This window comes from Scyliorhinus torazame, chromosome 12 (genome assembly GCF_047496885.1).
Source record: "Scyliorhinus torazame isolate Kashiwa2021f chromosome 12, sScyTor2.1, whole genome shotgun sequence".
Taxonomy (NCBI): Eukaryota; Metazoa; Chordata; class Chondrichthyes; order Carcharhiniformes; family Scyliorhinidae; genus Scyliorhinus; species Scyliorhinus torazame.
The window spans coordinates 182,428,502-182,450,457 of NC_092718.1; the positions used below are offsets into that span (position 1 = coordinate 182,428,502).

The window sequence follows — 21,956 nt, forward strand, 5'->3', positions numbered from 1 at the left end:
ATTCTAATAGGATTCGACAGGGTGGATTCAGAAAGAATGTTCCCAATGGTGGGGGAGTCCAGAACTAGGGGTCATGGTTTGAGGATAAGGGGTAAACCTTTTCGGACTGAGGTGAGGAGAAATTTCTACATCCAGTGAGTGGTGAATCTGTGGAACTCGCTACCACAGAAAGTAGTTGAAGCTAAAACTTTGTGTAATTTCAAGAAGGAATTAGATAAAGCTCTTGGGGATAAAGGGATCAAGGGATATGGGGGAAGGCGGGATCAGGGTACTGAACTTGATGATCAGCCATGATCATAATGAATGGCGAAGCAGGCTCGAAGGGCCGAATGGCTTCGTCCTGCTTCCATTTTCTATGTTGCTATTATGAGTTAACACCGTTTTCATGGTGTTGGAGTGGAAAAAGAGGCATCTTGTTCTGAAGAGGAGTGATGACCATTCTGACTTGAGTGTACCAATAAAAAGTCAATACAAAAAGCTTGCTTGCTATATGTTCATGGTTTTCATCTAATGGTTGATAAGCAAGAATGTCTTAAGCTGGTTGAGGCAGATTCTCTCCTCCAGCTGTTCCATGAAAATGGACCTTTTGCGGGATAAGATTGCGTAAGATGCATCGGTTTGCAATCATCTTGAACATCTAGGTCGCCAGGCACACCATGACCTGGATTTCCGCTATGACAGAGCGCCTCTCCATTGTTGCTAATATGATGGGAGTGGCCAAAATCAGAAAGTGCTGCCTCCGAAGCCGACGCAAACTATTTTCATGGAGGGCGGGATAGAGGCTGGGTCGGGATTTGTGCATGCCTGTTTTGCAGAGGCAGCTGTCCATATAAAACAACAACTGTCTGATTTTCATCCACCAGGAGTTGGAAACACAATGGGTGTGATTTAACCAAATGGGAACAAAGTCCCATAGCGAGTGAGTTTAGCCGCATGTTTCCCAGCTGTCCCAGCACAAGGCTATAAAACATGACTCACGTTTGATAAGGGGCCTCAACGGGAATGCGTGGCCAAGGCCACACACAGCCCTGTTTTGTACACTGAGGAGCTCCACTTGCTGGAACTCTACAGTGTAACGAGAGATCGAGATGCTATTTTTAAATGGCATCCCGATCTCTGAGGCCCCCGAAGCGACCCCCGATTCCCTCCAAGCCCCAACGCTTGCTATTTCACTCTATGTATTCACTTCAGCATGAAGGTTATTATTCCTGGAACTGGACTGCATGACTGGATTCACAACCTTCCTTTATCACAGTGAGATGCCTGTCATTTCATAGTTTGTTTCACAGCTACAAGCAAGTATAGACTCTTTGAAGTGGGACTATGAATTCCAGTGTTTGCTTTTATAACGGGTTAAGCACTTGAATGAAATGTTTGTTTTTTATAAGGGCATGTGTAGTTGAAGGAATGTAGATTTATTGATTGGGTTTTCATAAATGACTTGTTTTGAAAGAAAAATTCTGTATTAGACACTTAAAATTTATTTTACTTAATCTTAGCATGACTACTGAGGTTAATTCCCTGATGGATACAGGGTGAGTTGGCAAGGAGGTTATTAGGGTAAAGATGTGGGGGGCATAGGTTGGCATGAAGGGCCAAAGGGATTGCGCAGAGGGGCATAGGTTGATATAGGAGCTATAAAGGGCCATGGGGACATAAGTAGGGGGGCATTAGTTGGCATAGTGGGTATGAAGGACCATAGGGGTCAGTATAAGTGGCCTGGATGGGGTAGGGGAGTGAGAGCGGGAAGACAGTTTTTGTGCTATTGTTAAAAAAAAACAGTCTGCCTCCGCACCCAGCAGCTTCCGCACTGTTTCCGAATTTGACCGCCACAGCTCCCATTTTCAGCTGCCCCTATCCACTCCACACCACTCATCCCTGATGGAAAATTTGACGTTCTGGGGCACTATCCCCCGTGTCAGATTTGCCGAGCCAGGAGTTTCCTGGCTCTGCGCTCCCAACCCAGAAACGAACATTCAGGCTCATGTGTCCAAGAATATTCTGCTCAGCCTCCTCCAGAACCAAGCGTAAAGGAATTGGAGATGTGTTATATGTGGTATGTGCCCACTCTGTATTGTGGGACTTCTGCCGCTTCCCTAGAATTGAGAGATGGTAACTCTGCCCGATGGACATGACAGTGAGGCAGAATGGGGAATTCCCAGCCTTTCCATCTCAATTTCCTCATGACCATTCAAAGGGCACCTATTCACCTTGGTATTCCAACAAATTGGTGACCTGCCTAGCTTCCGTTTCCCTTCATATCCAAAGTTCCCAAAGGACCAGGCAGCAAACCCAAAGGGCCTTTCTTTTCCTACCACAGGATTTTAGGAACTGAAGACATTCTTCTCTTGCCCTCTAGGCCTCAAACCCTGGGCCAGACAGCAGCTATACTTTCCCCATCTGATTCCTGGTGCAAGTTCCTTCTAATGAGTGGGGCCGCAGTGAATGTGTGAGCAGTTCTTGTTACTGGCCAGGTCCTCCAGATGCAGGCAGACCTAGGCCGTGGCAGCTGGGGTGCTCTCCTGTGCCAATATGTAGATGCCACCTCCCACCAAGTGGGCACTCAGTACTTGAAGCGATCTTCAGGCAATCTGAACACATTCTGGGACTCTGTTTACATTGGCATTTTGTTCAGCATCTTAAACACAACATTGCGCAGTCTGCCAATACCAGAGGCACATTTAAATTGTGTTTATAAAGCTAGATGTGCAATGGATACTGAGCCAGCCGCAGGGCATAGTTTATAATAATATGGTGCCCATTATGCAGCAATTCTACAGTCACTGAACATTGTGTTATAAGCCTCTGACCCTGGGTTTTGTTCTCATTCATTGACAGAGAAAACTACATTTTCAACACCTGAATCCTTTACAATCTCATTGCATCAGTTTAAATTCAACCCTTCCAGGATGTCTGCATTTGAATTTCAGTGAAACAGTGCACGCTAATCTCATGCATTTAGAAGGAAAAAAATCATGTATGTGACTTCCAATTGAGTAAGACCATTAGATGGTGAATAATGAAGAACCCATGCGTACTATTTACAGAAACAGACAATATTGGGATAAGGGGAGAGGGAAATCATGTGGCAACAGATTGCCACCAGACACATGGAACGTGCTCCCGGCTTGAGGTGAACGATGGTAGAAGTCCGAGGGGTGGCAATCACATGAGGAGGAAGGGAAGCCTGGGTCAGTGGAGGCCCTGGGATTACTTATGGGGACCAGAGGAACACTTCAACTCCCCCAGGCCCACAAGAAAACTTTCAAATCATGAAGCGTCTTTACTCACCTGGGCCCCCTACTGGTTCTGGATCCAGGTTGCAACAGGGTCGACACTGTGAGCATCTCACATGGCTCAAGGTCAAAGTAGCATTGTGGCTCAAATTATACCATTGAGCCCCAATTATTGCACATGCACGGAATTGCCCGCTAATGGGTAAGGACTTCAATTTTTTGCCGAAAGTCTCCTGTTTAAGCTTTGTTTGACTCGAGTGCAATTCACGTAAATGAGTATCCACTCTGCCCAATTTTAACCCATTGCCCATCCTGATCTTGTTGCGTGTGGTGGAAACAGAGTTAAAATTGGCCTTTTAATTTCTGTTTCGGATTATGGCTTCTTTGTTTTTCCAAGAATACTAGGTAGCTTTTTGACAAACATTCGTGTGCTGAATAGTGGATTAGCATTTTCTGAGCAGTATCCTGCTCAATATAAATGATACATTATAATATAAGCTCTCAGCTGGCTGCAGTTAATTTAAGGGGAGTACAATTTTTAGGAGATTCTTAACAATAGCAAGTGCACGTCTTTCCAAACGAGATTTTAAACGGCAATTTGAAAAGCAGGTGAATGATCGTTGACCTGAAATGTTAACTCTGTTTCTCCCTCCACAGTTTCTGTCTGACTTGCCAAATGCTTTCCAGCATTTATTGGGCGGGATTCTCCCTTCTGGAGCTAAGTCCCCACGCCCGCCGGAAAATGGGCGAGAATCACTCCGGACTTTTTCCTCGAAGGTCCGGGATGAGTCTCCATTTTCCAGGGGGCTAGTAGAGCTCCAGCGTGCGTCCTGCAGCTCTTGCTGCCGGCGGGGCCCTGCTAGCCAGAACGCGCAGTCGCACATGCGCACGGTGGCCGCAAGCAGGTTCGTGCATGCGCGTGGCGGCCCACCAGCGCAGGCGCCGCCGACGTGGCGGAGCCACACAGCGGGCCCACGGGGAGGAAGGTAGGTCCCTCCCAGTTCGTGATGGCCTGCCGATCGGTGGCCTGCGATCGCGGGCCTGGCCACCGCTGAGGCCCCCCACCCCTGGAGCCAGATTCCTCCCGCCCCCCCACCAGGACTGCGGCCACGGGTCCCAACCCCCGCTGGGTGGTACCACATGTAAACAACGCCGGTGAGGGTTCGGCCGATCGACCGCGGAGAACCGCCGCGGGGGCCTGTTCCGACGGCCCCCGACTGGCGCCGCGTCAACCGCGCGCGCGGGGGACTGGCGGATCCGCGGAGAATCACGGAAGTGCCGTCGCGCCAGAATTTTGGTGGGAACGGCTATGCTCCCCACCCCTGCTGCGCCGGGCACGATTCCGGCACGAAGGGTCGGAGAATCCCACCCATTATCTTTAATTTTAATGAGATGTTGAAATGAAATGAAATGAAATGAAAATCGCTTATTGTCACAAGTAGGCTTCAATGAAGTTACTGTGAAAAGCCCCTAGTCGCCACATTCCGGTGCCTGTTCGGGGAGGCTGGTACGGGAATTGAACCGTGCTGCTGGCCTGCCTTGGTCTGCTTTCAAAGCCAGCGATTTAGCCCTGTGCTTGTTCAGCCCTTGCTTCAATTTATGATTAAGAACTTATCAATCTTGTGAAGACCCCTGACGATGTATCCCAAACTAATAGTTTTCTTTTGACTTTTGTTTTGTTCAAAAGGTGCAAGTTCTTCAGCCTAACAGAGACTCCTGAAGACTACACCATTATCGTGGATGAAGAGGGCTTTAAGGGTGAGAACCTTCTTCACAGCTGCATTGTTTACATTTTTCAATAGGAGTGATTGTTGCGGTATTAATTGATATGTGAACCTTGTAAAGTATTGATGTCTGCCTGTAATGACTTTTAATGGCAGTTTCGAAGTCCTGAATTAATACAGATTTGAATATGTCCGGAAAGTTCAACTGTTCTCAGTGATCACTTAATAAGTGGCTGGTGGGTCTAGAACTAGGGGACACAGTCTCAGTATAAGGGGGAGACCATTTATGACTGAGATGAGGAACTTCGTCACTCAGCTGTTGGGCTATGAAGGCTCCGTCATTGAGTACATTCAAGAAAGAGATCGATAGATTTCCTGATATTAAAGATATCAAGGGATATGGAGACAGTGCAGGAAAATAGAATCGATACACTTTGGACACTAAGGGGCAATTTTAGCATGGCCAATCCACCTAAACTGCACATCTTTGGACAGTGGGAGGAAACCGGAGGAAACCACGCAGACACGAGGAGAAATTGCAAACTCCACACAGCTAGTCACCCAAGACTGGAATCGAACCCGGGTCGCTGGTGCTGTGAGGCCACCGTGCTGCCTGTTTTCACATTTCTCCTGCTGTGCTCTCACTAACCTTTAATGGTGGATCAGGATCTAACTTGTAATCAGGGTAAATGACCTTACAAGGCTTTTGAAATAAGCTGTGCAGGACTGAATTACTTGATTCTATCGGGGTATTCTTTCTGAAAGTGAACTCCATTGTGGTGCGGAGCCTTGTTCGGTACTAGATGTGATTACAGTGGCCCAGATTTCACTGTAGCAGAGCTGTTTTAGAATTTTAAGTTTATTGTGTCGCAATTTGCTGAAAGTGCGAGCTGATAACACTGCAGTGAGGGAAACAGCATCTGGGACCTGAGTGAACAGGGTACGCAACTATGTATCTTCTCAACCAATCAGATTAATATCGGAACAGGAAGTAGAAACTGAATTTCAATTCATTCAGATCCAACCATTTTCAATTAAGCTAATACCAAAAATTGCATTGTCCTAGAACAGATCATCAAACGTTTTACAAGATAAATAAATAAGCTTTATTGCCACAAGAAGGCTTACATTAACACTGCAATCAGTCACTGTGAAAAGCCCCTAGTCGCCACATTCCGGCGCCTGTTCGGGTACACAGAGGGAGAATTCAGAATTCTCGGCTGGTACGGGAATTGAACCCGCGCTGCTGGCCTTGTTCTGCATCACAAACCGGCTGTCGAGCCCACTGAGCTAAACCAGCCCTCCTGGGTTCAATAAGCCAGGCTCAATTCAAAAATTCAGTCTATTTAGGGAATTACTTTTTCAGCTAGAAGTCTAGAACGGTTCAGAATAATACTTGGATTACCAAATAGCGTCGATAAGGTACTGCACAAAAGGCTACTTAATAAGGTAAGAACCCATGGTGTTGGTGTAGTATATTAGCATGGATAGAGGATTGATTAACTGATAGAAGACAGAGTTGGGATAAGAGGGGCATTTTCAGGATGACAACCTGTAACCAGTGGAGTGTGGCAGAAATCAGTGCTGGGGCCACAATTATTTACAAAATATATTAATGATTTGGACAAGGGAAGTGAATGTACGGATGCCACATTTAAGGCAGAGGAGGAGGAATTTCTTCGCTCAGAGGGTAGTGAATCTGTGGAATTCTTTACCACAGTGCGTTTTAGATGCATTAAGCATGTTCAAGGCTGAGATAGACAGATTTTTAATCAGTAAGGGAATCAAGGGGTTATGGGGATAAGGAGAGAAGATTTTTAGTGAAGGATATATCAGATCAATCATGATTTCATTGAATGGCATAGAGGACTTGATGGACCGAATGGCCTACTTCTGCTTCCATGTCTCATGGTCTTTCACATGCAATTACGGGTGTTGGGGGAGGGGTGATCGCATTCTGCAACTCCATCCATTCTTCCCTTAAAAACAGGAAACGTTAGCGTTTACAAAGAACGATTTATAAATGTCATTGTCAATCATCACACCAAGGGCAGACAGACTCTGCAGTGAGAAACCGTCACACCAATCTCACTGTTCCTGCAACTATCTACTTGTTTCCTTAAAAGCATTAGCAAAAAAGTCTCCACATGCAAAATGTTGATATTATGAGTATTTGTTGCATTATAGTATAGTAATTAGTGATTACTAATTAATTTGAAAAGAAATCCTTCAACCATAAGATTTAAGAAACACGAGTGTATCTTTTTACTTGCTATTCAGTGTTTGAGTGCAATACTTTTATTTCACAGGTTGTCTTCTCGAAAGTGTAGCTATATTTATGGTACAAGATCCATAGAATCCCAACAATGCAAAACGAGGCCATATGGCCATCGGGTCTATACCAGCACTCTGAAAGAGCACCCTACCTCGGCCCACTCTCCTGCCTTATCCCCATAACCCCACCTAACCTGCACATCTTTGGACAATGGGAGGAAACCGGAGCACTCAGAGGAAACCCACGCAGACACAGGGAGAAAGTGCAGCATGGTAGCACAGTGGATAGCACTGTGGCGTCACAGCGCCAGGGTCCCAGGTTCGATTCCCCGTTGGGTCACTGTCTGTGCAGAGTCTGCACGTTCTCCCCGTGTGTGCGTGGGTTTCCCCCGGGTGCTCCAGTTTCCTCCTACAGTCCAAAGACATGCACGTTAGGTGGATTGGCCATGCTAAAACATTGCCCTTAATGTCCAGAAAAGGTTACATGGGGTTATTGGGTTACGGGTATAGGGTGGAAGTGAGGGCTTAAGTGGGTTGGTGCAGACTCGGTAGGCCAAATGGCCTCCTTCTGCACTGTATGTTCTATGTTCCACACAGTCACGAAGGCCAGCATTGAACCCCGGTCCCTGGCGGTGTGAGACAGCAGTGCTAACCACTGTGCCACCGTGCTGCTGTTAAATCCTCCTGAAGTCAGATGGCAAAGTAAGAAGCCAAATGCCAATCCTTTACTTGATACTAACGTTATTTGCAGAATGAACCCAAGAAATGTGTGCTCTCTCCCTCAGTGTTCCAGAAGTCTTTCTTTATAATCTCTTTTAAAATAAAACAAATAAATTAATAGTCAGGGTTAGCTCCTATTTATGTGCTCTTTTGATAAAGCAAAAATCAATAAATAAAAAGTAAAAGAATGAGTAAATTCAGCAAAAGATGGGTCGACGTGACAGCCCGGGTGGGTCACTATAACAAAACGAGCAAACTTCAAAGGGGACTTACAAAATCAAATTCAAATAACATTCCTAGGGGTGATGATGAGGAAGTCCCAGTCTTATACTCTTTTAAAACAAAAATCAATACATTAAACAAAACTGAGAAAGGAATGACAGCCCCTGGTGGGGGGTACTGTAACTGAGACAAAAATTATTCTCGGGGGGGATGACACGCTCCAGCCCCAATGGTTCCCACCGGTCACAGAAAGCCCAGTCTTTCTTTATAAATGTTAAAGGCACTTAATCAATGCTCTTGACCTGTGTATCTTTAACCTTGATAATGCAACTAACATGTCATTATCATAAGACTAGGACACTTTTAATATACCAGTTAATTTGAGTTAATTGCAGCAAGAGGCGACTGCGGGGGAAAAGCTTTTTGTGTAAATTGTAGAATAATCAGTTTGGTACCTCTATTCTCTGGAAGATTTCTCTGGCTGCTTTTTCTAAACGTTCCCCCTCAAAAATAAAATCTGTGGTACGTCTTTTTAACCTTTTGCTGAACCAGTTCAATTTTGTTTAAACTGAGCATTTAGCACATTGTTTTCTGGAAATGGTTTGTGAACAAACCCATTTGGTAGTTTAGTTTGGGAGAATTGATATTTATTATCTGCTGAACAGGCTTCGGCATTTAGTGAAACTCATGAAGAAATGACTGGATCTCCTGTTCGTTTGGGATATGTTAGCGCAGATTAGATTGAACATAAAGTTTTGCTGTACTTCATAGGAAGTGCAGGATTGTCCTATGGGAGCTGACTTACAGTTGGCCATGAGGAAAAGTGTCCGGGCGATCCCGTAGTAGTCATCTCAAAGATAATGAGGATTAGTGACACAAATAGGAGAAGGTGGGTGACAGTGAGAGTTGAGAAGAGTTCAGAGGAACCTTTATGAAGAAATCTCTTGAGTCGGGAATTACCCGGTAGACAATCAATTCTTGTGACCTATTCCGAAGACAAGAATGAAGGCATAAAGGAAGACAACCAACATCAAAACCATGGCATATTAACGCAAAGGACTACTAACTTTAGTTTAGTCATTCCCATGTCTGAATTTTGTGTGCAGTGAGAGGAAACATTGAAAGATAGACCACGGAGGCATGGCCAAAATTGGTTCCTAGGTCTCAGCTAAATAAATGCAATGAGCTGCAGAGTCTAGTTGGGCCTCCAGGGGCAGATTGCCACTTCGCTGCTCATTGATTGGGGCTGCTGAGATGGCCCTCAGCTAGGTGTTGAGAGAGGTGAATGGGAAAGAAAAGAACACCGCTGTTAAAAACCACAATACTCTTGCCAAGCCATATTAAAGGATACAATCGTCCGCACTTCTGTTGGGCTCACGACTGCCCTGACTCACAGTCTCCCAACACCCAACCCGGAGATTCCTAACACCCCCGTGACTCCAGGTGCCCCTCCTGATCTCTGACGCTAGCCTCAATCCTGACTCGGGTTCCGGGATCACTAATTGTACCACAAAACTATGGGCTTCCATGATGAACACCTTTATGTATATCAATAGGAAAGGGTTGCATTTTTGCATTTTTTTTCAATGTGCGGTCAATTGGAACCAGTGCACCATTATGGCAATGAATTTACTCAGTCTCCTGGGAGCTGTCTGAATACCCTCATACTAAGGCTGTCATCCCTGCCAGCACTCTGACTTTGGAAGACAAATCCTTGGAGATCAGGATCATCCTCTGTTGCGATGGCAGGTAACAGCCATGCACTTACCTCGGACACCAACTGGTCACCAATCATAGAATCAGAGAAACGTTACAGCACAGAAGGAAACCATTCGGCCCATCTTGTCTGTGTCAACCCTAGCACACCCAGGTGCCCTTTCTAATCCCACTTTCCTGCACTCGGTCCATAGCCCTGAATCTTACAGCACTGAAGGTGCAGATCCAGGCACCTTTTAAAAGCGTTTTGGGTCTTTGCTTCCACCACTAACTCGGGCAGCGAATTCCAGACTCCCACTACCCTCTGCTAAAAGTTTTTTCCTCATGTCCCCTCTACACCTTCTGCCACTTATCTTGAATCTATGTCCCGGTTCTAGAATTCTCCATCAAGGGAAACAATTTTATCCTGTTCATCCTATCTCTTCCCCTCATAATTTTGTGCACCTCAATTAAGTCACCCCTCAGTCTTATTTGTTCCAAGGAAAATAACCCCAACCTATCCAATCTCTGCAATATAACACACTCCATTTATTCTGCAGAAGGCAGAACCACTGGCACGCCATGAGCAACTTGAAGGGGTGCACCAGGTACTTGGATCGAATTGACCATTTTCCAATATTGAGCAGCTCGTGTCATTGAGCAGCCGCATGCATGGAGGCCAACAGTTTTGCAAAGACATGTGTAAGATGAAAGCTTAGGGAATCAAGAAGTGGAACAGCATCAGCATGTGAAGAGAAAGAAGACAACCAATTGTTGCCAACAGGACACATTAATGTCACACCACAAGAGGAGAGTGACTACCGCACGTCACCACAATACTAATCATTCTATCCACAACTCCCTTCCCACCACAAATATGTCAACATAAAGACCTATCTCCATGTATATCAACGCACACAGCTTCCATTCATGTCACCTGATGAGAACAGTTTCCAAGCCTTGTCAAGAATAATATTCATTTGTGCAATCATAATTCTGCAGAGAACCAATTTACATTCAAATAAATTCACTAAATATAATTGTCGTGTGGTATGAACAAATAACTATGTACAATAATTTACTGAAAGGTAAGCCACAGAGTGAAATCAGACAATACAGCTCACAAGCGTAGCTCGACTCCACAGTTATTTTATCAGTGAACCGCCATTTATAATTCATCACTTATTTTGCATAGATTTATTATTGACCGTAACCCCTACCCTCATGAAAGATGACACTGCTGATAGTAAACATAATTGGCTGTTGCAGCCAACGTAAAAACCTTTTACTATGTTATAAATAGTTCTCTTCATTGTAAGGAGCATGCGTCAACTTTTACCTCTGGTTGAGACATTGAGAGGGGAGATGATGAGAGAGTCGAGTCCATTGGTTGCTCATCTACATTACGTTCTCCTGTGGCCTGTAACCGTGGGTGTTGGGGGTCGTCAGTGCTGTCCTGCGTCCCACAGATCGGCTGAAGCTCCGAAATGCTACCTAAAATTGTAATTACTTCTCATCTTGGTTCCCATTGGTTGAGGAGTCCATAACCAGATTTAAGGTAAGAGGAGGTTTCAAAGGAATTCGAGGGGACCTTTTTTTCACCGGGGGGATAGCGGGCATCTGGAACTCACTGTCTGAAAGGGTGGTCGAGAAAAAAAAACCAACAACAGTTAAAAAGTACTTGGATACGCAGTTGAAATGGAATAACCTACAAAGTGATGAGCAAAGAGTTGGACATCAGCTGGGATTCGGCTGGATAGCTACCTGTCAGCCAGCATGGGCACAATGGGCGAAATGGCCTGCATCCATCTGTGCCGTAAATTTCTATGATTCTAACCCAACTGTTTAGCTTTCAGCTCTTTTCTTTTGTTCACCCCTCTCTTGATTCTTGTTGTTGTTTCCACTTTATCAATGTACAGATTGGATTGTGCAAGTTATATGCATTGTACGTATAATTGTGCAAGCGGGCAGGGGAGAAATTGTAACTGCTTCCCTTGTAGAGTAACACATCCCTTTTCACTTACGTTAAGGGGCAAACAGACTATGGTGTCCTTGGTGACTGAAGAACCACATCTTTTTATTCATGAGCTGCAGAAGCGGCAGATCATAAGGGAAGAGTTCATGACCCCGCCGTGTCCTTACTCTGCCTCGACACTGAATTAATGCACTTCACCAGCAACAGCCTTGAAATACAATATTATCCCACCATCGTCAGAGTCAATTCTGTGATTTATTTCCAAGAAATACTTCACCTGACCTCATTCCTGCATGCCCTTTACAGTCCGTTATTGCTTTTCATTATCAACACACGCAAGTAGACAGATGGGAGAAAAATCATGGAGAGAGTCATACTTGGCTCCATTACAAATGAGGATCTATGATGCAGTTGGTGAGGTGAACACACTGCTGTTTTGGAATGACATTTCTAGCTGTTATCAAATCCTGGGAAAGAGTGGGAGTGTGGTAAGGATACAAGGAAGGGAAGAGGCTGGATAGACTCCTGTCAGCGATCAGAACTATAGAAATATGGGGGACATGGGAGATAGCCGAGGCAGTACGAGAGTTTACATGGAAGGAGAATGTGAGGGAAGACATTGAATTCTGAGGATAGAGGCAAGTGGACCTACGGTCAAGATTGAACTCACTGAGGATGAGGAGTCACTCAGTACAGAGCCTGAGGGAGGAACAGTGGAAGCATGTAGGAGGTAAACCTAGGTCGGATATTGGGGTGAAGAGTAATATAAGACGGCTGTTGAATGTGGTGATGAATCCATCGGGAGCTCTGGTACCGGAGGTGGTTGTGTCCATGGACGCGGAGAAGGCATTTGATCGGGTGGAGGGGAGGTACTTGTTTGAGGTTTTGGGAAGGCTTGGGTTTGGGCTGAGATTTGTGGCATAGTTGCTCTACCGGTTGCTGTATGTGGCACCAAGGGCGAGGGTGAGGACGAATGATATGATATCATGAAGCTTTGACTTACACAGGGGTACGAGGCAGGTGTGCCCGCTGTCGCCACTGCTGTTTGTGCTGGCCATAGAGCCATTGGTGCTGGCTCTCAGGGGGTCGGCAGAGTGACGGGGGATTAAGAGGCAACAGAGGGAGCATCGAGTGTTGCTCTATGCCGATGACCTCTTGCTGTATGTTTCGGATCTATTGGAGAGCATGTGGTAAACCACTGTGTTCTGATATTAGAGGTTGTACGGTAGAACCTGCACTACAGGTTCACCCGCCCAGGAGCCGGGTTATAAATATGCGTGGCCTCCAGCTCGCAGCCATTCCGTCAGCTGCTGTGGGAGGCCACACATCTGATACTAATAAAGCTTCAGTTTGGATTCAACTTCGTCTCCAGTCAAATTGATCGTGCCTCAATTTATTAGTATCAGATTTTGAAGATGGACCTCCGGATTAAACCAGATCGCCTGCAGCTGGATCCACACGCAAGTGACGCCAGAAAGGACTTTCAGCACTGGCTAGCTTGTTTTGAAGCGTATATCAACGCGGCGCCGACCCCTGTTCCAGAGGCTCAGAAGATTCAAATCTTGTACTCCAGACTCAGCTCCAAAGTCTTCCCGCTGATCCAGGATGCGCCCAATTATGCTGATACCATGACTCGACTCAAAGACAATTATGAACAGAAGACGAACACGCTCTTCGCCAGACACGCACTCGCAACGCGTACTCAACTACCTGGTGAGTCAATCGAGGACTTCTGGAGGGCCTTGATCCCACTAGTTCGGGACTGTGACTGCCAGGACGTTACAGCTAAGGAGCACTCAGATCTCCTTATGCGGGACGCTTTTGTAACTGGGATTGGTTCTGATGTTATCAGGCGGCGGCTCCTAGAAGGGGCCACGCGCGACCTCGCAGAGACTAAAACACTAGCGCTCCCCATGACGGTCGCCCTGCGCAATGTCCAGTTCTATGCCCCCAACCGCGTGGCCCACTCCTCCTGTGCTTCATGGGCCCCACAGGCAGCCGCCCCAGCGGGGGCGCTTCCCACCCAATACGCCTGCGCTACGCGCCAGCCAGTGATCTCCGGGGGGCCTCGATGCTATTTTTGCGGCCAGCAAAAACACCCCCGCCAACGCTACCCGGCCCGCGCTGCCCTTTGTAAGGCCTGCGGGAAGAAGGGCCACTTCGCTGCGGTGTGCCAGGCCCGCTATGCAGCCGCGGTCGCCCCCCCCCCCCCCCCCCCCGGTCACGGACAATGGGCGCCGCCATCCTCCTCTCCTCCCCAGGCCATGTGCGACCAATGGGCGCCGCCATCTTCTCCCCGCACAACACATGCGTTTCATGGGCGCCGCCATCTTGCTCCACCCCCGCAACGTGCGTTCCATGGGCGCCGCCATTTTATAATCCCCAGGATCTCCGGGCGCCGCCATCTTGTCCACCCCGCAGCACATGGATACCAACGGCGTTTCAGGACCCCAACTCAACGGCCGCCTCACTACCCGACGATCAACCAAGGCTCGCCTCCATGGCAATCGACCAGTCCCGACCACATAATCTGACCAACACATCCACCAGCGTGAAAGTCAACGGCCATGTGACCTCCTGTCTACTGGACTCCGGGAGCACCGAGAGCTTTGTACACCCAAATCGGTATGGCGCTGCTCTCTTAAGGTACACCCTACCAATCAAAGTATTTCCCTGGTCTCCGGATCCCATCGCATGGCGATCCGGGGGTACTGCACGGTCACGCTTACAGTCCAAGGCGTAGAGTTCCGCGGCTTTCGCCTCTACTTCCTCCCTAACCTCTGCGCTGCACTTATCCTCGACCTGGACTTCCAGTGCAACCTCCAGAGACTGATCCTTAAATTCGGCGGACCCTTACCACCCCTCACTGTGTGCGGCCTCGCGACCCTAAAGGCCGATCCTCCTTCCCTCTTTGCCAATCTAACTCCAGATTGCAAACCCGTCGCCACCAGGAGCAGACGGTACAGCACCCAGGATAAGGCCTTCATCAGGTCCGAGGTCCAGCGGTTGCTTCAGGAGGGAGTCATCGAGGCCAGCAATAGTCCCTGGAGAGCTCAAGTGGTAGTGGTTAAGTCTGGGGAGAAAATCCGAATGGTCGTAGACTACAACCAAACCATCAACAGGTACACGCAGCTCGATGCGTACCCCCTCCCACGCATATCTGACATGGTTAACCAGATTGCACAGTACCGGTTCTTCTCAACGATGGACCTGAAATCCGCTTACCACCAGTTCCCCATCCGTAAATCGGACCGGCCATACACCGCCTTCGAAGCAGACGGCCGGCCAAATCACTTCCTTAGGGTCGCCTTCGGCGTCACCAATTTGGTCTTCCAAAGGGAGATGGACCGAATGGTCGACCGGTACGGCTTGCGGGCCACGTTTCCGTGCCTAGACAACGTGACCATCTGCGGCCATGATCAGCAGGACCACGATGCCAACCTCGCTAAATTTCTCCACACCGCCACTCTCCTCAACCTCACGTACAACAAGGAGAAGTGTGTGTTCCGTACAAACCGCTTAGCCATCCTCGGCTACGTGGTCCAGGACGGAGTTCTGGAGCCCGATCCCGACCCCATGCGCCCCCTCATGGAGCTCCCCCTCCCCCACTGCCCCAAGGCCCTCAAACGCTGCCTGGGGTTCTTCTCATATTACGCACAGTGGGTCCCAAACTATGCGGACAAGGCCCGCCCACTCATACAGTCCACTCATTTCCCCCTGACGGCCGAGGCCCAACAGGCTTTCGCCCGGATCAGAGCTGATATTGCCAAAGCTGGAATGCACGCTGTAGAGGAAACACTTCCTTTCCAAGTAGAAAGCGACGCATCGGACGTCGCCCTTGCCGCCGCTCTCAACCAGGCAGGCAGGCCCGTGACATTCTTTTCCCGCACCCCCCATGCCTCTGAAATTCAGCACTCATCCGTCGAAAAAGAGGCCCAGGCTATCGTTGAGGCTGTGCGACATTGGAGGCATTACCTGGCCGACAGGAGATTCACTCTCCTCACTGACCAACGGTCGGTAGCCTTCAAAATCAAAAATGATAAAATCTTGCGGTGGAGAATCGAGCTCTCCACCAATAATTACGAGATTAAATATCGCCCTGGCAAACTCACCGAGCCCCCAGCCGCCCTATCCCGAGGTACATGTGCCAGCGCACAAGTAGACCGACTCCGGGCCCTGCACGACAGCCTTTGTCACCCAGGGGTCACTCGATTATACCACTTCATTAAGGCACAAAATTTGCCCTACTTCGTCGAGGAAGTAAGGACGATCACCAAGGACTGCCAGTTTGTGCGGAGTGCTAACCGCACTTCTACCGGCCGGACAGTGCGCACCTGGTGAAGGCCTCCCGCCCCTTTGAACGCCTCAGCGTGGAGTTCAAAGGCCCCCTCCCTCCTCCGATCGACACACATATTTCCTCAGTGTGATCGATGAATACTCCCGGTTTCCCTTCGCCATCCCATGCCCCGACATGACGTCTGCCACCGTCATTAAAGCCCTTAATTCTATCTTCACTCTGTTATTCTTCCCCGCCTACATCCACAGAGACAGGGGATCCTCATTCATGAGTGATGAGCTAGGTCAGTTCCTGCTCAGCAGGGGTATCGTCTCCAGCAGAACGACGAGCTACAACCCCCGGGGAAACGGAAAGGGAGAATGGGACGGTATGGAGGGCCATCCAGCTGGCTCTGTGGTCCAGAAATCTCATGGCCTCCCGCTGGCAAGAGGTCCTCCCTGATGCACGACATTCCATTTTACTCATTACTTTGCACTGCTACTAACAATACACCACATGAACGTCTTTTTGCCTTCCCCAGGAAGTCCACATCCGGGGTATCGCTCCCAACTTGGCTCACAGCTCCGGGAACCGTGCTTCTCCGTAAACATGTGCGGCTACACAAGGCGGATCCGTTGGTGGAAAGGGTGCACCTGCTCCACGCAAACCCACAGTACGCCTACGTGGCGTTCCCCGATGGCCCCCAGGATACCGTCTCCCTCAGGGACCTGGCACCAGCAGGTTCCACCCCCACACCAGTCCCGTCGCCCCCGGCACCACCCTCCCCTCCCCCGCCGCCCCCATCACCCCCCCTAGGACCGTCCGTCCTCCCCCTGCCCACCCCCGTTGATGAAGAGGATTTCGGCACGCTCCCGGAGTCAACTTCAACCACGACAGCACCAACATCGCCGGCTCCACTTCGTCGATCTCAAAGGACCATCAAGGCGCCGGACCGGTTGAACCTCTGACTGGCCCACTGGATGACCAGAGACATTTTTTTTACTGCTCTGTAAATATTTAAAATTGCTAATATTTTTTTCTTCATAGAATTTACAGAGCAGAAGGAGGCCATTCAGGCCATCGAGTCTGCACCGGCTCTTGGAAAGAGCACCCTACCCAAGGTCAACACCGCCACCCTATCCCCATAACCCAGTAACCCCACCCAACACTAAGGGCAATTTTGGACACTAAGGGCAATTAATCATGGCCAATCCACCTAACCCGCACATCTTTGGACTGTGGGAGGAAACCGGAGCACCCAGAGGAAACCCACGCACACACGGGGAGGATGTGCAGGCTCCGCACAGACAGTGACCCAAGCCAGAATCGAACCTGGGACCCTGGAGCTGTGAAGCAATTGTGCTATCCACAAGGCTACCGTGCTGCCCCAAATTGTATATAGTTATCCACCACCCCCGCCGGACTCAATTTTAACAGGGGGTGAATGTGGTAAACCACTGTGTTCTGATATTAGAGGTTGTACAGTAGAACTTGCACTACAGGTTCACCTGTGGTCCCTGCATGCTAGCTCCGCCCAGGAGCCGTGTTATAAATATGCGTGGCCTCCAGCTCGCAGCCATTTTGTCAGCTGCTGTGGGAAGCCACACATCTGATACTAATACAGCCTCAGTTTGGATTCAACTTCGTCTCCAGTCAAATTGATCTTGCCTCAGAGCATGGGAAGGATTATGGGCCTGCTGGGGAGGTTTGAAGGGTTCTCGGGATACAAACTAAATGTAGGGAAAAGCGAGGTTTTCCCAGTGAATGAGCTGGGACAGCGGGCGAATTTAGAGGGGATGCCATTTACGGTGGTGAGGGATAGGTTTAGGTATTTTGGAATTCATGTAGCGAGGGAATGGACTGGGCTCCATAAGTGGAACTTAACAAAGCTGGTGGAGGAGGCCAGCGAGAATCTTAGGAGGTCGGATACACTGCATTTATCGTTGGTGGGGAGGGTCCAAGTGGTGAAAATGAATATTCAGCCGAGGTTCTTGTTTATCTTTCAAGCTCTCCCGATCTTTATACCAAAGACCTTTTTTCAGAAAGTGGACACGACTATTTCTGACTTTTTATGGGCGGGGAAGGTGCCGAGGGTGGGGAGGGCCCTGCTACAGAGGCAGAGACAGCAGGAGGGGTTTGCGTTGCCGAACTTGCTTCATTATTATTGGGCAGTGGATGTGGACAAGATGCGCCAGTGGTGGGAAGGAGGAGTAGAGGGGTTTAGGATGGAGGCGGAACCTTGTAAGGGGTCTAGTTTGAGGGCTATGGTGCCGGCAGCGTTGCCAATGGCTCCGAGTAGGTATTCAAGGAGCCCGGTGGTGCAGTCCACGGTGAAGATATGGAATCAGCTGAGGAGGCATTTTAGGATGGAAGGGATGTCGGTGCTAACGCCGCTGTGCGAGAATCATGGGTTTGAGCCGGGGGGGGGATGGATAGTGTGTACAGGAGGTGGAGGGAGGTGGGGCCGGCCAAGGTGATGGATCTGTATTTGGAGGAAGAGTTCGCCAGTCCGGAGGAGCTAAGGGAGAGGTTAAAGCTGCCGAGGGAGAGTGAGTTTAGGTATCTGCAGGTTAGGGACATTGCGCAAAAGGTCTGGAGGGGGTTCCCTATGTTGCTGGGATACACCCTGCTGAAGCAACTGCTGCTTCGGATGTGGAACGGGAGGGAAGAATTGGGGATATATACAAGTGGCTTGGGGGTTGGGGGGGGGGGGGGGAGGGGCGAGCGGGTGGTGAAGATCAAGGAGAAATGGGAAGCGGAGTTGGGAGGGGAGATCAATTGGGGAGTATGGAGTGAGGCACTACGTAGGGTAAACGGGACCTCCTCTTGTACAAAGGTGAGCCTGATACAGTTTAAGGTGGTGCAGAGGGTGCATATGACTTGGGCAAGAATGAGTGGGTTCTTTCAGGGGGTAGCAGATGAGTGTGAGAGGTGTGGGCAGGGGCCTGCGTATCACGCGCAGATGTTTTGGGGTTGCAAAAAATTGGGAATACTCTGGGCGGGAGTTTTCACGGTCTTAGCCAGGATATGGAGATGCCGGCGTTGGACTGGGGTGAGCAGAGCAAGAAGTCTTACAACACCAGGTTAAAGTCCAACGGGGTTGTTTCGAATCACTAGTTTTCGGAGCACTGGTCCTGCCTCAGGTGAATCCTGAGGAAGGAGCAGTGCTCCGAAAGCTAGTGATTCGAAACAAAGCCGTTTTGATACATGTTTGCAATAAAATACATTTTTTTAAAAGGAATTTGGGAGTGAAGAACAATGACAATTTTAAGGAAAAAGTGCTTGAAGAAGTAGGAGAAACCAAGGTGCAAACTGGGATAATGGCCTCCCAACCATCATAATAGGCTCAGCAGGGATGGTAGTGGGGATACTTCAAGAGGGACAAGGTGTCTTCACCCTTGAGCCAAGTTTAAATCAAAGCCAAAGTATCAGCACACGCTCCATACTCGCATAATTAATGACATGGGCCCTGTTCATAAATATGCAGACATTCTGGAATGACGTGCAGAGTGCGCAGGCGATTGAATCATTGGCAGAGCTCAGGGTGGGTGAGTGGGACTTGCACCCAGCTGGCATGCTAACTGGGAAGGAGGATGGTGTGATTGAAACCCTGCTGCTAAGGTGGCACTGACAGACCCCCTCAGTGGGTCCTTTGGAGAATGTCAATCAAAAGGAGAAAGACTTTGGCCAGGATTTTCCACTCCGACTTACAGCGGGAACCATTGCAACAAACAATTTGGAGAGCAGTCAGGAGGACGCTGATTTTGGGTGGGAATTTCTGGCTTGCCACTGCCGTCCCTTTGAGTCTATTTATTTGTGATTCGTTCTCTTGACGTGGAGATCATTGGCATGGCGGGCATTTGTTGTCTATCCTTAGTTGCCCTGAGGAAATGACGGTGAACCATCTTTTTTAGAGGTTTAACACAAGAGTGGCTTGCCTGGCCACTTTAGAGGGCACTTAAAGACTTAACCGCCTTGGAGTAGAACTTAAGTAACGTTTAGATGAGACACAGTGAGAATGGCAGCTTTACTTCCTCAAAGGACATAAGTCAACCAGTTGGGCTTTACAATGATCTGACAGCCTCATGGTCAATTTAACTGATGCCAGCTTTTTATTTACAGATTTAAAAAAGTCCGAATTGAGGTTCTTGAAGTGCCATAGTGTATAGTGCTGTTGACAATCTCTCGACTTCCCAACATTCATCACAGTCAATGAAGTACTTATGAAGTGTAGTCAGGTGCAAATACGGTAATCAGCCATGATTGTATTGAACGGTGGAGTGGGCTCGAGAGGCTGAATTGCCCTCTCCTGCTCCTAGTTCTTATGTTCTTAAGGAAAAGTGACAACTTGTACGCACACATCTAGGTTCCATAAACTGCGATTAGATAAATGACTAATTAATCAGTTTCATTCATAGAATCACTACAGTGTGGAAGATGGCCATTCGGCCCATCAAGTCTGCACCAACCCACGGAAAGGGCACCACACCTAGCCCCCCCCCCCTCCTCCCACCCCCGAAACCCTATCTCCGTAACCCCACTTAACCTTTTGGACACTTAAGGGCCGACCCACCTAACCACGTTTTTGGACTGTGGGAGGAAACCGGGAAAACCCATACAGACATGGGGAGAACGTGCAAACTCAGGTCCCTGGCGCTGTGAAGCAGCAGTGCTGGCCACTGTGCCACCATGCCGCCCTTTGATGTTGATGATCAAATTCATTGATGTTGGTTGAAGGATAAATATCGGCCAGAGCAACAGAGGCACAGAGGGCAATTGTGGGCTTGTTCAAAGGGGCTTTAAATACGGCTAGCCACAGGGGAAGAGGAAGGCCTTGACGTATGATGGGTAGAGATTGGAAGGGCAACGTACTCTAGTGTAGACAAATGAAACGTGACACAACTGAGTGGCTGGAAAGCTCAGAGACTGGGTAGAAGGAGCCAAAGGATACAGAAGCAATGGGCTTAGGTCTGGAGTTCACGAGTCAAGTTCTGGCAAATTACAGTATGCCTTATTTTGAAATGCCGTGCACATCTTGAGCGAGGAAGCTGTTGTGTTTATTTCAAATCAGCAGCCAAAGTGTCTCATTGCCAGGGGGTGCACAGGAGAGTTGGGAGGGTGGAGTCAATCAAGGGAGACTGAGGACAAAAATATTTTTCTTTTAAATAATTGAGCTTCCTCATGAAGAAAAATGAAAAAAACATTTGGTTCTACCTATGATGTGAAAGTGCAGAAGAGAAGCACTGCATTTGAAGCAGTGCACTGGCCCAGATTTATTTTTGACCCCATGAATTTAGGTCAGAATACAAACAGCTTTTGGAACCGAGTTGTGAAACCCATGGTGTGCAGAAGGTACGTCGAGATAATAATCAGCCCCTGCTGCAGTTGGAAAGAAGCGGGGAGGCTAGTTCAGGCACTAGAGGTGGTTTTCCACACCGGGAAAAATACACCGGCTACATGTCAAGCCTCTTAAGGATTGAAGAATTGTTTTGACTTCACCAGAAACTGTTTTCATTCACACTTCATAAAACATTGGGCAACATGTTTAAAACAGCACTTCATAAGCTTTCATCATCCCACAAAGTTACGCTTGGTAAATATTAATTTTTTTTTTGATAAACAATTTTATTAAGAAATTTTGGCTCAATAAACAACAATAATATAAAACAGTGTGCAAAAAAACAATCGTTATAGCGCAAGGAATCCAGCTTCCCTCCCACAAGGACCAGCCTAACTACCCCGCTAACCTACGTTACCCTAAGCCTCCCCGCCCCCCCTCCCCCCTGACGATTAATTTTCCGCGAAGAAGTCGATAAATGGTTGCCACCTCCGGG

General features: G+C 48.3%; 1 protein-coding gene across 1 annotated transcript in view; it reads left to right on the forward strand.

The window, feature by feature from the left end:
* LOC140386776 (cytosolic arginine sensor for mTORC1 subunit 2) overlaps positions 1–21,956 on the forward strand; it is a 289,471-nt gene that overhangs the window by 121,982 nt on the left and 145,533 nt on the right. The window contains exon 2 of the mRNA XM_072469469.1: positions 4,924–4,994. Within this exon, the coding sequence (XP_072325570.1) occupies positions 4,924–4,994 (71 nt within the window). The remainder of the gene's footprint in view (positions 1–4,923; positions 4,995–21,956) is intronic.